Raw genomic sequence first — 15,790 nt, forward strand, 5'->3', positions numbered from 1 at the left:
TCTCTCTCTCTCTCTCTCAGTCAGACAGACAGACATGTTCACAGCATCTACTTTAAGAGCCGATGACTTGCAGATGTGACGTGTAGCAGATAAATATACGCTGGATCCGTGTCTTCCAGAAGGGCTGTTTCTGCTCCAGTGCCTCCGCACCTGGGCAACTGCTCTATAGCCAACATAATATGATTATTAGATCAGTTTGGTGTGTGTGTGTGTGTGTGTGTGTGTGTGTGTGAGTGTGAGTGTGTGTCCCATTTAAACCTGCTCCTGTAGTCAAATTTATATTCATGATTTTTTGATTACTTCACATTTTTCCTGTGTAAATGAAATTTGAACATATCAACTCGGAGGATAGAATGAAATACTACATCTAAAATATTTTTGTTATTTTATTGAGAAGAGTATTACTCTTAAAAATTAACAGAACCTCTGGACAATATATATTGTCATGTGTACAGCGTCTACTGAAAGAGCCAATGACTTGCTGATGGAATGAATGTGTATAGCAGATAAATATATACGGTAAGGTATTGTCAATTATATATTATAGAGTCAACCGGGGTAAGTTGTCACACATTTCTGTGTAGGTTTATTTTTATTTTTTTTTAAATAAAAATAAGTCAGGACATAAAACAGCAGAAATGGCACAGGTGTCATTTATTTTTATCTTTTATTTTTTTATTACATCAACACATCTCTATACGATGATGATGACGAATTTAGTTGTTAGTTTGAAGGGCAAAAATATATGTATAAGAATCAAGACAGTCGGAACGAGATGTTTGAAATCATACTAAACTAAACGAGCATTTTGTCATTGGAGATGCATCACTATCTCAAATTCATATTTATACAAGGCCTGTAGGATGCGCTCTTTCCCTCTCCCCGCTAAAGGAAAGGGGAGGATCTCAGGATGTCTTCAAGGACAGCCATTGGTTTACCAGACGCATATAAAACACAGCACATACCCAAAAAGTGAGAGGGCTGTAATTCAAGCAGTTGATGTATATCCCTGCAAGAGAGTGAGTGTGTGTAGAGAGAGAGAGAGATCAGAACACGGACAGAGGGAATCCGCACCTTTCCAAGAGTGATTATAGAAAGCTGTGCGTGTGTGCTCCTCCGCGGACTTGCGCGTAAAAACAATCAATGAAGGAGAGAAGATCTATTCAAAAACTGTCCCTTCAGCCCGGAATGGATCCGAGTCAGAGCCTCAAATGTAAGATCGTGGTCGTGGGGGACAGTCAGTGTGGGAAAACCGCTCTGCTCCACGTTTTTGCCAAGGACTGCTTCCCAGAGGTGAGATGCGTAAAATCCAGTGGGTGCGCAACTGAGCCTTACGATTTAGCCATCTACATTTGAATCTCTTAAGATCGACATGTTTGATAAGATTTGCAATTTTCTTTCTCCTAGAATTACGTGCCCACTGTGTTTGAGAATTACACAGCAAGTTTTGAGATTGACAAGCAGAGAATAGAGCTCAGCCTGTGGGACACCTCAGGTGAGTCTCAAATCACGTTTTTGTCCTGTACCATTTAGTTCAAATGTGGTGCATTATAAAGTGCAATATACACTAAATAGCCTATATACTGTTGTACAGGGGTCTTCATCCCTTCTCAGGACCCTTTGGTGAATAGAGAACCAGAGCGGAGACCTCTTGTTATATGTTGTATAAAATTGAGTGTTGTGTGTTAAGTGTGGTCTATACTAAGATGCATATTTTACTATATTATTAGCTTCTTTAGTTGTATTTGGAGTTGAATAAGTTCATATATAATAATAAAAATGTGTTTTAGATCAAACATTACCTTCAGTTGCATCACAGACCCCATTTGAAGACCCCCTCAGTGTATATATATATATATATATACATGCACTATATAATAATGCCATAACATTGTGGCTGTTAATATACGAAGAGTTCAGATGCAAAAGCCTCTAAATGCCATTTGAAATTTTCTTCTTTAATGATGATATTTATCAAACTTGTATATTTAAGTTCAGTAATTTCACTTAAATAACAATTAATTGGTAATTATCATTGCCATTTAAGTGAAATTACTGAACTTAAATATACAAGTTTGATAAAAATCATCATTAAAGAAGAAAATTTCAAATGGCATTTAGAGGATTTTGCATCTGAACTCTTCATACAATAAAGTCAGTAAATACAGGCCTTGTTACAAAGTCAGTGTTTTACCCATGAAGCTTCAGAAGTTGTATTTTATATCCATTTAGTTCATGTTTTTTCAAGACATGCCCAGACTTGTTTTTATTCATAAAGGCAAAGAACATTTCGTCATATTGATACATCAGTGTGTTGTACAGAGTAATGATGTGATTGTTAGCGCTTACATTTACGCCTGGATGAAAATCTGGATTTGTTTAATAGCTTTTCTTTCTTATTCTGAACGGTTGAGTGATTCTTGGTTGTTGAGTCAGTGCGACAGCCTGCCAAGCGTTTAATAACACTCACACTCACACACACCCTGCTTATACACTCTCACACACTCCACCCATCTGTGGAATATGATCCGCGGACACCTCACTTTTAAGGAATGTTAGGATGATGGCATCACCGGGAACGTCACTGTAAGTGATGTTTTGGATAAACAAATGAAACCAAAACTGTTGCCACAGCTGGGGTCGTGCTGCAATTCACACGTTTAACAAAACCAAACAGCCGTTACCACACTGGCAAATTAGAGGAGGGTCTTGACTCGCTCCGTCTGAATGTAGGGTATTGGTACGTTGCCAGAGATTGCGCCCGGATCACCCAGGAGAGATCAGACCTGCTGTCTGGAGGTAATCACAGGCCCTGTAAAGCATCCAGCCAGACAGACTGCTTCAGACGCTGGCCTCTTTGGAGCTTAGCTATGATCTGGGGTGATTGCATTCAGACCTGAACCTGGAGCTTTAGTTGTTTGGTGCTGTGTGTGTGTGTGGCCTGGAATGAACAGTTACTAAATATTTCCTAAGCCACCAAGCTTCCTAAATAGGTAAACCAGGAAGGAAATGCTGTTTGATCAACTTTAGCAGCTACGTTTTGCAGCCTGGCCAGGTAGACCAATCATCCACATGCAAATAGTTTTCTAAGATATATTCTCAGTCTGATTTAATTTCTTGCATCCAAACCATATGCCAGACTGGAGTCATTTCCTAAATCAAGAACCATGTGCAAATTTGACCTGCTAAAAGGCTAGCACAGCTGTGTTTTGAATGCTGTTATGCGAGAGTCTAGGCTTCTTAAAGGGTTAGTTCACCCAAAAATGAAAATTAAGTCATTAATTACTCACCCCCATGCTGTACTAACCCCGTAAGACCTTCGTTCATCTTCGGAACACAAATAAAGATATTTTTGATTGAATCTGAGGGCTGGATCACTCTTCCATAGACAGCCTGAGGGACTGCCTCTTGACGGCCCAGAAAGTCATTAAAAGAAAAGGTTTAAATATTCCATGTGCCTACAGTGGCTCAACTATAACTTTATCAAGCGACGAGACTACTTTTTGTGCGAAAAAAAAAACGTAAATAACGACTTTATTCGACTTTCCATTACTTCCTTATGGGCGCATGCGCGAGAACTGAGACGAGACCGTTCTTCTTCGACTACTTTTTGTTACCGGCTGCTCACCGCTTAGGAGTTTTACCGCCCCCTACCGTATAAGATGACGTCTGGTACTGACGTTTGGATATGTAGTTAGTTGCTTGTTTCAGGCTGTGGGCTTCCAGTCTGCTGTTCATTACTGTGTAAGTTATTGTGTCAGAGACAGGCTCCAAGGTCTCCCCAGCGTGTGTGCGGTCTTTTCTCTCAAACGCCCAAGTCTGGGATTTAACAAGTTCCAAACACACCTGAGCACATCCCAGATAATGAGAGAAAGAAACATGTGGGCTAGGCAACCTTGTGCATTTGCCCTCAAATAATCGTACATTTATTTCCTTGGGAACAGTTGAAGAATTCGGGGGTTGCTCCTAGAATTGCCCGAATGGATGGTTTCTTGGCATCTCTTCTTTTTGCTGCTTTGTTTCCAACAGCTGCCACCCCTCCTCAACCAAGAGGCTGACTGCTCTTGTCATTGTCCACCAATCAGCTGTTGAGTCACGACCCCATTCACCATTCAGCTGGCGATATCCGTCACTGATCCGCCATGGAACCCATTGATACAGTAGAATACATGCGTACCATTCCCAATTCAAACCGTTCGCTTTTGAGAAAGTACAACCTAGAGTTGTTTTTTTTTTCGTTGAATACAGAAGAGGTGAATACAAATGTGTTTCTTTTTGTTTTGATTGAGCTCAATTCTTGCACAACATCTTTTTTTTTTTTTTTTTTTTTTTAGGACTGTCACCCATTGTTGATTTCCGTTTACGGCAATGCAAAACCGAGCAATCTTTGTTCATTATTCCAATGTGCCATCGAGTCCGCCGCATGAATGTTTCATTAGGGGTTCCTTGAGTTTATTGATTCTAGGGTTTAGTAAGGCCTTCTAAATCTGAAACCCAATTGTGTATGTGCATGTATTGTGTGTTATACGACACACAAGAAGTCAGGATTACACTACCGGTGACGAGGGACCGCGTGCTCTCTGATCTTCTCGATGGCCATGAGCATGCATGTGCATATCCCCTAACAGCCGATCCTCTTCGGAATCAGACCCCTTCCCCCATTTCTGCTCTTCCAGACACTTATTGACCAGAAACCCCCTGCAGATATGAAGCCAGGATCTTGACATGCCTGTCTGAAAGGTTCCTTATCCACCAGTCAGACCATGATCAATCAATACGTGCACACTCCACTGGGATCGTTTTGTTCCTTTGTGAGTTGTACGTTTTTACAATAAGCATATTGTTTCGGAAAACTATAGTGCCAAATTCAGTCCATTGTTCCTCAAGCGTCCTATCTCTTTGCTCCCTTTGGGCCGGTGAAAGATACGCTGTCATGACACGATTCGCGTCTTTGAATTGGCAACTTTGATTGGGTGACCTTGTAAGATGCAGCTGAAATGTTTTATCAAACTCCTTGATCAGATTTCTGAGGTTGTGGGGCGAAAGGTGGAATAGATACTTCCTTACAAAAATGTAATGTGAATCTCTAGCACAGAGCCTAACAACTTACCTAACATTACAATGTGATGTATTTTACACTGAAATAGGCCATTAAAGGAGTAGTTCATTTTTTAAAAAAACTTTTGCTGATAATTTACTCACCCCCATGTCATCCAAGATGTCCACGTCTTTCTTTCTTCAGTCGAAAAGAAATTAAGGTTTTTGATGGATTTTCTCCATATAATGGACTTCATTGGGAACCAAACGGTTCAAGGTCCAAATGAGAGTTTTAGTGCAGCTTCAAAGGGCTTTAAACGACACCAGACGATGAATAAGGGTCTTATTTTGGACCCTTCGAGTCTTGACTCGAAAAAAGATTTGTTCATTTTGATGACAGTAGAGTCACGAACGCTCATCACAGAACAAAGCAAGGCGAGCATTTGTGCTTATAAAACTTAAACTTTTTTATTATTTTTTTAAATGAGCGATCGTTTCGCTTCATAAGACCCTTGTTCATCGTCTGAAATCGTTTAAAGCCCTTTGAAGCTGCACTGAAACTCTCATTTGGACCTTAAACCGTTTGGTTCCCACTGAAGTCCATTATATGGAGAAAATCCTGGAATGTTTTCATCAAAAACCTTAATTTCATTTCGACTGAAGAAATAAAGACGTGGATATCTTGGATAACATGGGGGTGTGTAAATTATCAGCAAAAGTTTTTTTAAAAGTGAACTACTCTTAAATTGGGATATAATAAAAGGCGTGGCTTGATATTCATTGATGTTTGATTGGATCTTGAAAAGTGGTTCTTTATGGTCAAAAATCACAACTTATACAAGATTCAAGTCATTTTTAATATCATTTAAGTTGAAATGACTTGCATTTTTAAGTACAATCAACTTGGATGTTTAAGACAGTCAATTTTTTACAAGTGCAGGCACACTGTAGTTTCCTTTTGATGAAAGACAATGAAAACAAAGCTGCAGAATTACACCAGGGACAATTGTTAAGTAGGCAAATAGTCCATTTTTTTAATGTTCATGTTGTCTTAAGAGCTGAAATAAAGAGAAATCTTATACGCGTTTGAGGTTGCATTTGGAATTTGTTAAATTATTAAGTCAAAAACTTCTTACACTTCCATTTTCTTTTGTAAATAAGTGTCATTCAGCTATTGCATTTTTTCAACGTCTTGACCTAAGACGTTGTTATCTAACCTTCTTAATCCAACCCTTGACTGTTATCAGCAAGGGAAGACCTCATTATCAACCAACCCCCGAAAACAAAACGTTCCCGGGATCATTTGAATGGGCTCCTGCCGGGACAGGCACTCTCAAACCCACTCCTGGCTCGTCAACTATTGTCGGTCGGATCATATTTCTAACCTCGGCGATTTGGGCCCGCATACCTAACATTCCTGAGAGGAAAGGTTTGCTCTCGTACTCCACAAAGCCGCTATTGTGTGGTGAGGCGTCTGGGGAACAAAACTGCCATGTGAACCGTTATGTTCTCTGAAATTATTCTTACCTTGTTAGTCAAGGAGGAAATTGCATTCAGGAGGAACTTGTGTACTGATGTGGAGTTCGAAAAGACCTTTTTGGAAAACTTTGTAATTGTGGTTTATTTCATCAAGGGATTTTCAGACATAGCTTTATATTTACTTCCAGAATTGGAGAATTGTTTCTGTTTATTGCTTTTTAAAAAAAAAAAAAAGAAGAAGAAGAAGACAGTGAGGGATCTAAGCCAAAAAATGCCATTGGCCAAGAATTCATACTGTGTGTGTGTGTGTGCTCGCTTTTACGTGGTTGTAGTCACCACATGTTTAGAGAAGGATTTGAACAGACAGGGAATCCATCAGCTGTCAGTATCCCTCACACACACACACACACACAGAGAGAGAGAGAGAGAGAGAGAGAGATTGTGTTTTGTTGTGAAAGCTATGGTGTCCCACAAGTGTGTGTGTCACTGCAGTTAGTTATTACTTACACAAATACTGTACAGACACTCAGTGGGGTTTTGGTTTGTTATGTGTGCAGTGCACTGGAGTGGACAGATAAATAAAATAATGTGTTTAGTGAGCTGTTTAGAGAGAAAATTGTGTGGGGGGTTGCAGTAGAGAGTGTGTATATGCATGTGTATGTGGGGGCATCTGTTGTGTGTCTCAGAAGAGGCAGAAAGCCACACTAACAAAAAAGCATAGTTTTTTGTTGTTCAAAATAACAAATAGATGTAGTTACTACCTGACATTACAAAAAAGTGATTAAATAATTATTAACCATTATACAAAACATTTTATTATCATGTGAAACGGGAAAACGTTGTCCTCGTTGTTTTCTTGTTTTTCGGCCTGTGGCTGGAATATGAGCTGTAAAGTCTTGCGGCTGCTTGTGTTTTCAACTTCACATTTTTCTGTTTAACTTCTGGCACTGTGAATTATCATTCTGTCAAACTAAACAGCCCCCCCCCCCCCCCCTTCCCTCTCTCTCTCTCTCTCTCTCTCTCTCTCTCTCTCTCGTAAACACTACTTCTGTCCTGGAATCTGGCACGTTATAAATGTGTTTGTCCTGTGTGGATTTTACATACCGTGTCTGGCAGAGTTGGCGATGGGTGGGAATGCTTCGTTGTGTCAGAGTAAATCCTGCATTGTACTGTCCTCAAAAAAAAAAAAAACACATCTCCGGTTTTAGCCAGGAAGGGAAATGGTACATCTGGCCAGGGTCTAGTTATTAAAGGAGTAGTTCACTTTTAAAAAAAACCTTTGCTGATAATTTACTCACCCCCATGTCATCCAAGATGTCCAAAGAAATGAAGGTTTTTGGTGAAAACATTCCAGTATTTTCTCCATATAATGGACTTCAATGGGAACCAAACGGTTTAAGGTCCAAATGAGAGTTTCAGTGCAGCTTCAAAGGGCTTTAAACGATTCCAGACGATGAATAAGGGTCTTATCAAGCGAAACGATCGCTCATTTAAAAAAAAGTTTTAGAAACTCAAATGCTCGCCTTGCTCTGTTCTGTGAGCGTTCGTGACTCTCCTGTTCAAACTCGTTCATCAAAAGTAACAAATCTTTTTTCGAGTCATGACTCAAAGGGTCCTAGATAAGACCCTTATTCATCGTCTGGAATCGTTTAAAGCCCTTTGAACAGTTTGCAGTTTGCACTGAAACTAACTTTTGGACCTTGGACCGTTTGGTTCCCAATGAAGTCCATTATATGGAGAAAATCCTGGATTGTTTTCATCAATAGCCTTAATTTCTTTTTGACTGAAGAAAGAAAGACATGGACATCTTGGATGACATGGGGGTGAGTAAATTATCAACAAAAGTTTTTTTAAAAGTCAACTACTCCTTTAACTGTGTTTGCTTAGGCAAGCATCATTATTTTTCTTCCTCATACTTTAATTTAGGAAGTATCTCGTGCTTGTGTAAAACTAGCTAAACTATCCGCATTGCACCAGTGACAAAGAACTGGAAGTGTTCTGTGTACTGAGATTTTTATTTATATGAATAAAAACCAATTTAAAGGCTTTTTCATTCCTTCTGGAAAGCAAAAGTGTGCAATTATCTGTAAAAGTTTCATGTTTAGTGTGTCTGAAGAGGAGCTTCAATGGTTTAAAAATTCATGAATGCTTTCAAATTACTGTCTGTACTGCGCTGCTGAGTGAAAGTTAAATGAGGTTAAGTAATATCTTGACAGCCCTCCAGACAGAACCACTATCCTCCTTCAGTTCTCTGAGCATGCAAATGTTCAAGCAAACTTGTTTTCCTGACCAATCCACCTTTTTGTGTTACAGGCTCCCCATACTATGACAACGTTAGACCACTCTCATATCCAGATTCGGACGCCGTCATCATATGTTTTGACATCAGCAGGCCGGAGACCCTGGACAGTGTCCTAAAGAAGGTGAACATTTTTAAACCAGTAGTACTGTGCTGATACACTTAATGTGAGCCTTAATCCTTAAGGAACATCCATTGTTGTTCCTGGAATGAAATTGATGCCAACCAATCAGATTTTAGGACTGGGGTTTGGGTTCTTGAAGACCGTTCCCGTCAACCTGTCAGAATTTAGGATTAGAGCTGGGTTTCAGGGATTGAATGGCATTGCTATCAATGGGCTCCACCTGAGGGTCTTGATTAAAGACATGCAACCTTCCTTTTATATTGATGACAAAGGATAAATGTTTTATTGTCCAAGTAGCTGACGTCTTGGTGTGGTACACTCTTGGATATCGAACTGTAGGCTTGACCTTACTGGTTCCCAACAGTCTAATTGGCATTTAAATGCCTTGACTGTGATTCAGAGAAATTCTTGTACAAGTCCTTTGTTGCATCCCAATAAAGTCGTCCTTTGTTTGGTTGGGTTGGATGTCTTCTCGTAGACTCTCAGTCTGGGGTCAGGTGTCTGAAATGGCCAATGGCTCGGTTTCACTCGGTTAGGCCCCCCTTGATAGTATTATGCTGGCATTAACTAGACCATGTGAGTTGAAGTTCAGCCTGATTGTCTTAAAACGGTTGAAATCTGGGTCACAGAATCGGAAATACGATCAGGCTACACGTGGGTCCCTGCTTGGGATAAGGTAGTGCTGTCTCCCAGAACTTTGAGGCCCCTGGGAGCCAGAGGTGAGCACAAAAGGATCATGGGAATGTAGGGTGTCCGTGTTCCTGTGTGTACAATCGTAAGGCTGTGTTGTACCCGCCTGTCTCCCGCCAGATTAAATCCGGTGATTTAATGCCACACCGACACAAAAAATGCTTTGTTTGGGAAGGACAGGAATGCAGATCACCTGTAGGATTGTTGTGAAGAGGCACACACAGATACACACCCTGAAAAGCACTCATTACAGTGCAAGCTTTATCCCCACAGGAAGCATGAGCCTCACCTCTAGCAAGGAAGATTAATGCTCTTGTGCTCATGAAAAAAGGGATGGAATGGAACGTGATCTGCTAAGAGAATGGAAACAGGAAACACTTGTTCTTGTCTTTTGTTCTCTGGATCAAGGCCCGTCGGTTTCATCTTTCCGTGTTGGTTTTGTGTCTTTCTTTCACAGTGGAAAGGAGAGATCCAGGAATTCTGTCCCAACACAAAGATGCTCCTCGTCGGATGCAAGTCAGACCTTAGAACGGACCTCACGACTTTAGTGGAGCTGTCCAATCACAGACAGACGCCGGTGTCCTACGATCAGGTGGGTGGTTCTCTTATAAACTGCAATATAATTTGCAATTTGGATGGACGGCATTGAGACGCTCAACTTCAGGTTTTTAAGTTATTTAACGTTTAGCAGAAAAGGCAGGCCAGCAACATCGCAATGGTTTTGGGTTACTAATCTAATCTGTGCATTAAAAGTAAAATACCCCAAAACCACTGGGCCAATGTTATATATTTTGTTATATAATGTTTCCAACTATTTGTAAATCGTGAGAAAATTGCGATTTTTTAACCAACGAAACGAGGCGTGTGAGCAGGGGTGAGGAGTCGCCAGTCAATGACGTCATATCCGCGTTACCCCGGTTTCCACCAGGTTTGACCTCGCACTGCAATAGTAACCATGGCGACAGACATGGACAACTTGGTCGGTTTTGCCCGTTTATTCGTGCTCAACAGCGTGAGCGTCCATAGCAGGGTTTTGTTCAAACGTTATGGATCATGGAAAGCAGACTTTGAGACAAAAAGTGGACTAAAACGAAGATCAACATCTTTCGAGATGCCTAGTCCGCGACTAACTAACTTCGACTTGACAGAGACGCGAGTGTTGCACGTTACTTGAGCAAACAGGTGAGCAAATTAATGTATATAATAAAACTAATCAATGTTATGTAGTTCAACATGATGAAAAGTTAGAATATGATCTGTATGTTATTCTCTAATGTTAATCTAGCTTAGTGTCATACAGCCAACAAACAACCTAACTAACGATTTGAAGAGAAAACGTAAAAGTGGCGTTGCGTTATCTGTTTTTATTCTGCGTTTAGATGAGCGTTATGGGAGGGAAATCCGCGTGCATATGGGGACGCAAAAGTGTGTGAAATTCGATGTAGTATGCACTCCAGACGGCTAGGTGGCAATGTGGAGCAATGACACACAGCAACACCAAGTCCGCGCACCAAGTCAAGCAGACTTTAGCGTTTTTACCCTTACACGGGAATGCGGCGGTGGAGCGTTTTTAAGATTTCCACTCTAGAGGGTGGTTGCATTTTTTAGCCCCAAAAACGCAGTCGTCGTGTAAACGAAAGGTACACCCGATAAAATATTTTTCCGTTTTCACTTGCGAGCGTTCTCGTGTAAACAGGCCCTCAAGTTTAATTCCTCTAATAATCTGACCTGTATGAGTAATTCAGCGTGTAGTTCGGTAGCATAAAATGTCTTTATTCTTTTATATCCGCGGAACTCGCGTTGCGTGTGGCGCTGATATACGTCTAGGAATCGCGCCCTGCTTCATACTACAGTCAAGTTTAAAAACATCAGTGTATTCACTCATCCATAAAAGATCCATCAGCCTGACGACAAAATCCATAATTCCGCTTAATGCAGAATGCATGTCATCGATATACGCCTTTGTTACTTTGTAGCGACCCCTGGTGGCGAAACAATCCTGCTTTTTGTACCTCTAAATGTCTGGGTGATACAGAGCTAAATCTTCCAGTGCTCAAAGCTAAACTTAACTTTGATGAAATTGCAACCAGTAATCGTAGAAATTCACGAACAAATCGTGACTGAACCGTTAAGCTCATTAAGTCCTCTTTCTCTTGTAGGGTTCAGCTTTGGCTAAGCAGATCTCCGCACCTTATATCGAATGCTCCGCAGTGCAGTCGGAGAACAGCGTGCGGGACATTTTCCACGTTGCAACGTTGGCTTGTGTAAACAAGAACAACAAGAACATCAAGCGCAACAAATCGGCACGTGCCACCAAACGCATCTCACATATGCCCAGTCGACCAGATCTTACTGCCGTTGCAACAGACCTACGCAAAGACAAAGCAAAGAGTTGCACAGTCATGTAGTGCAAGGTGTTTGGGGGGAAAGATTCATTCTGGGAAACGGTGAGGGTGAACTGTGGAAGCAAGAAAGGTTTGGAATTCCTTCCATAGACAAAGCAAAAGTGGAGAGTGGGAGTGTTTACTCGATGTCCTCGAAGGTCTCTCCGGTTTGAGGGACGTAAACCCATAGTACGGCCCCAACCACCTAAACTAAACTTATCCACTCAGCAGGAGGATGTCACCACCCTCTCGGCCAATCGGAGGCCTTCCTTCCTGCTCCTGGATGTGAAACTGCTTCCTCTCTGGAGGGTTCCTTCTGCTGCAGGAAAGAAAGGAGGAAGTAGAATCACATAACCATTGAGTCCAGTGTTTCCGCTGAGCTTTGGTTCACAGCTATTTTTAAAAGATGCACATTTCAGTTGGTCTTGCAGCGAAACGGCGAAGGGGAAGATGACTTTCATAATGGCGAAATTTGGAAATTCAGAACTCTCGCTTCTTTCTTTTTGAGTCTGTACAGCTCACCGAGGATATGAAACGAGAGTGTATCACTGTGGTTACGGATCACTTCCTCCTCCGATCCTTCTCGGCCTGTTTTTGTTTCTTCTGTAGACCAAGAGCACGAGTTTATGTGTGTGTGTGCGTGGTTTTCGTTTTCTAATGCTAAGCTCAGCTAAATCCGTCACCATGGATACGCCGCTGGTATATTTCAACTCGCACTGTTTTCTGTATAAGTCCTCATAATCACATTACTGTTCATTAGGATTCAGAAAAAGAAAAACCAAAGAACTGGAAGGTTTTCAAGTCGGATGAATGTTTTGACGATGTTTGACGTTCTGGAGTGCATGATGGATGTGTGTTTGAGGGCTTTTGGTGGATCAATGAGAATTTCTTTCATGGTTCCGCTTTATATGGAAGCGCAAATATGATGTTTGAGAATTGACCCGATCATTTAGTTTTCATTTGCATTTGGTTTATCCCTGAAGGGGCATTCACATTGACAGAGATTTGCAGGAACAAGACATCTGGAAGTCTTTAATTTGCAATGAGGGTTGGTGATTTGTGTCCTCATGAGCAAGAGAGACCGTTTACAATTCAATGCAGTTTTTTTGAGTTCAACTTCATGCAAATCTGAAACAAAAATAATGGCGAAAGGATGTTAGCAGCATGCTAATTTATTTTAGCATTTCCTCTGAAAATTACAGAAATATAAGACAATTTTTGAACATTTTTCTTGCTAAACTAGACAACCTCGTTAAATCAGACAAATCAACTACTAATTGATCATTGTGTAGAAACCTATACTAGAAACCAATTGTATACAGTAGCAAGTTGTCGAGATCCAGTGATTTAATCTGGATTTGTGAATGCCTCATAACAAAGGATTGTTGAACAAGCACATAAATAGCTTTTTATTGTTAAAGTCGCGTTATCTGTAAAATGTTACATGAACATTTGTGCCTTTTATGACATTCTTTTGTTTAAGCACAATTGTTCAAATGTTAAATAAACAATCAAATGTCAAATTCAAGGTCATATTAAACCTGCGCTTCTATCTGCCCTGCCCAAGAAATAAAATAATGCTTTTCGAAGGGCATGTTAAGAAAAAAAATTCTCTCCTCTCTACTAAACTATGCAGTCTGCTTCTGAACACACACGCGAGAGGATTCAGCAAAAAAAAAAAAAAAAAACGATTTATTATTTTTCTTTCAAAACTAAAATTTCGTGTGACTCGGTATATTGCCTTGCCGAGCCGTGGAAGAATATGCTTTCCACCGTTGTAGTGCTTAAAGTTTCTCAAAACAAAAATCTTCAGAAGTTGGAAGCTAGCTGCAAAATCTCATTTGCTGCATGTTTGTAGATGCACTTTTTGTTTAAACTGGCGCAAAACAAACCTTTTTATTTCATTTGTCTTTGTTTTTAATGGGCCAGAAAGAAATTTCTGGACCGTGTCACAAATTTGTTTTCACATAGACAGTATTACAAATTTTGGTGTGTGTAAATGTTGAGAAACGTGTAGGTGCTTGTAAAAAAACAAAAACAAAATATTTCCTAATGTAGAATGTCTGTAATTTTTTTTAATGCCTTCTGTGTGTTGAGGTCCATGTATGTCTGTTTTGTTGATGTTGCCATAATATTTATTGAATTATATATTTTTTTCCCCTTCTAAATAAATCCAAAAATAAAATGAAAAGGATCTTTTTGATATGAAATGTTTTCCTTTTGCTTGTCTTGCGGGTCATCAACAACAGGAGATGTCAGAATATATATATAATAGGGCTGCCAAACGATTAATCGCATCCAAAATAAAAGTTTGTGTTTACATAATATATGTGGGTGCACTGTGTATAATTACGTATATACATATATATATATATATATATATATATATATATATAAATACACACACATGGTTGTATTTAAGAAATATTTTCATGTATATACTGTATATAGATTTATATATAATTTATATTATATAAAAATATAAATATTTTATATATAAATAATTTTTTTTTTCTTAAATATACATGCATGTGTGTGTGTGTGTGTATATATATATATATATATATATATATATATATATATATATACAAACTTTTATTTTGGATGCGATTAATCGCGATAAATCGTTTGACAGCCCTAATATATATATATATATATATATATATATATGCTATACATTATAGTAATGTATATAAGCTGGCGTGTGTTTGAGATTTATCGTCTCATTCCTAATGACTCATTCCTTATTACATTCCAAGTGTGACTTTGCCCTGGGCATCGGATCTCTTCCTGTGTGTTCCTCAAATTCATTCATGCGGTTTCGGGTCATTTCCCCCTGCGGAAGGAAATGACCTTCAGATGACCTTCACCCAGCCCTTTCCGGAGTCTTCATTCACAAACCCCACAGGCCTGTAGTTCAGAGCATTCCAGCTTCATCTTATGCAGTTAGAGCTCAAAATAATATGCAGTATTCCCTTCATTTCAGTTGTGTATCGTGTAGATGAAGTCACACTGAGTTGGTCAAAGCTCTTTAACCTATACCATTCAAAACATTTCCTTAGACAAATATGGCATCAACTATTCTCCATGTGGTTCAGATGAACATTATGCATCATTAACTCTGAATATGAAAGCTGTCGTTCAGGTATTGACAAGCTTCAGTCAAGGCCGGAATATTCATTCTTTTATCCTCGCCGTCTTCACTTCGTGTGAATGCAGACTAAAACACACACTTTTTTTTCTGTCAAGAGCATCAGGCGGTATTTTCGTTTCTTACAGACAGCTATTTCAGAGATAAATCCAGACCATTACAAACACGAACTGTGGCCCTGATTAATTGTGTGAGTTGTGAAAGTGCTTTGTTGTTATGTCGAGACAACGCCGAGTGAAAGTGATTCATTACAGCAGCGTCTGACTGGAACACGCATTAATAGTGTTTCCTTTACGCATGATAGCTCATACATCACATCCAAAAACATGGAATATATATAAAACATGATGAATGATAACACGGGCCTGTCAGATTTAAAGTGCTTTTGTGCACATAAACAAAACCAAAAGCAGTCGTGGTAAAAATTGCTTACAGAAAAGTACGGTGGCATATCGTGTATAATGACATAAATATGCCACATCACATGGTATTTTATTTTAATTAAATACATTTTTTGATCATGTCACATAAATATATTTTATGTGAATATTTTATGTGAATTTATATTATAAATAAACTATATACATTTTGCATAAAGTTAATTTTAAATAAGTTAATATAAATAA

General features: G+C 39.5%; 1 protein-coding gene across 1 annotated transcript; it reads left to right on the forward strand.

Annotated features, from left to right (window-relative positions):
• The first annotated feature begins 950 nt into the window (after positions 1 to 950).
• Positions 951 to 14,216, forward strand: rnd3a (Rho family GTPase 3a). Its single transcript, XM_039682614.2, has 5 exons — positions 951 to 1,293; positions 1,408 to 1,495; positions 8,830 to 8,939; positions 10,087 to 10,221; positions 11,789 to 14,216. The coding sequence occupies exons 1-5, from the start codon at positions 1,144 to 1,146 to the stop codon at positions 12,035 to 12,037; spliced, it is 732 nt and encodes a 243-aa protein (XP_039538548.2). The 5' UTR covers positions 951 to 1,143; the 3' UTR covers positions 12,038 to 14,216.
• Positions 14,217 to 15,790: the final 1,574 nt, after the last annotated feature.

This window comes from Pimephales promelas, chromosome 2 (genome assembly GCF_988280905.1).
Source record: "Pimephales promelas chromosome 2, fPimPro1.hap1.1, whole genome shotgun sequence".
Taxonomy (NCBI): domain Eukaryota; kingdom Metazoa; phylum Chordata; class Actinopteri; order Cypriniformes; family Leuciscidae; genus Pimephales; species Pimephales promelas.

Coding starts and splice junctions, on each gene's coding strand:
- rnd3a (XM_039682614.2), top strand. CDS start 1,144: ATGAAGGAGAGAAGATCTATTCAAAAACTGTCCCTTCAGCCCGGAATG. Junction 1,294..1,407: donor CCAAGGACTGCTTCCCAGAG/GTGAGATGCGTA, acceptor TCTTTCTCCTAG/AATTACGTGCCCACTGTGTT. Junction 1,496..8,829: donor CAGCCTGTGGGACACCTCAG/GTGAGTCTCAAA, acceptor TTTGTGTTACAG/GCTCCCCATACTATGACAAC.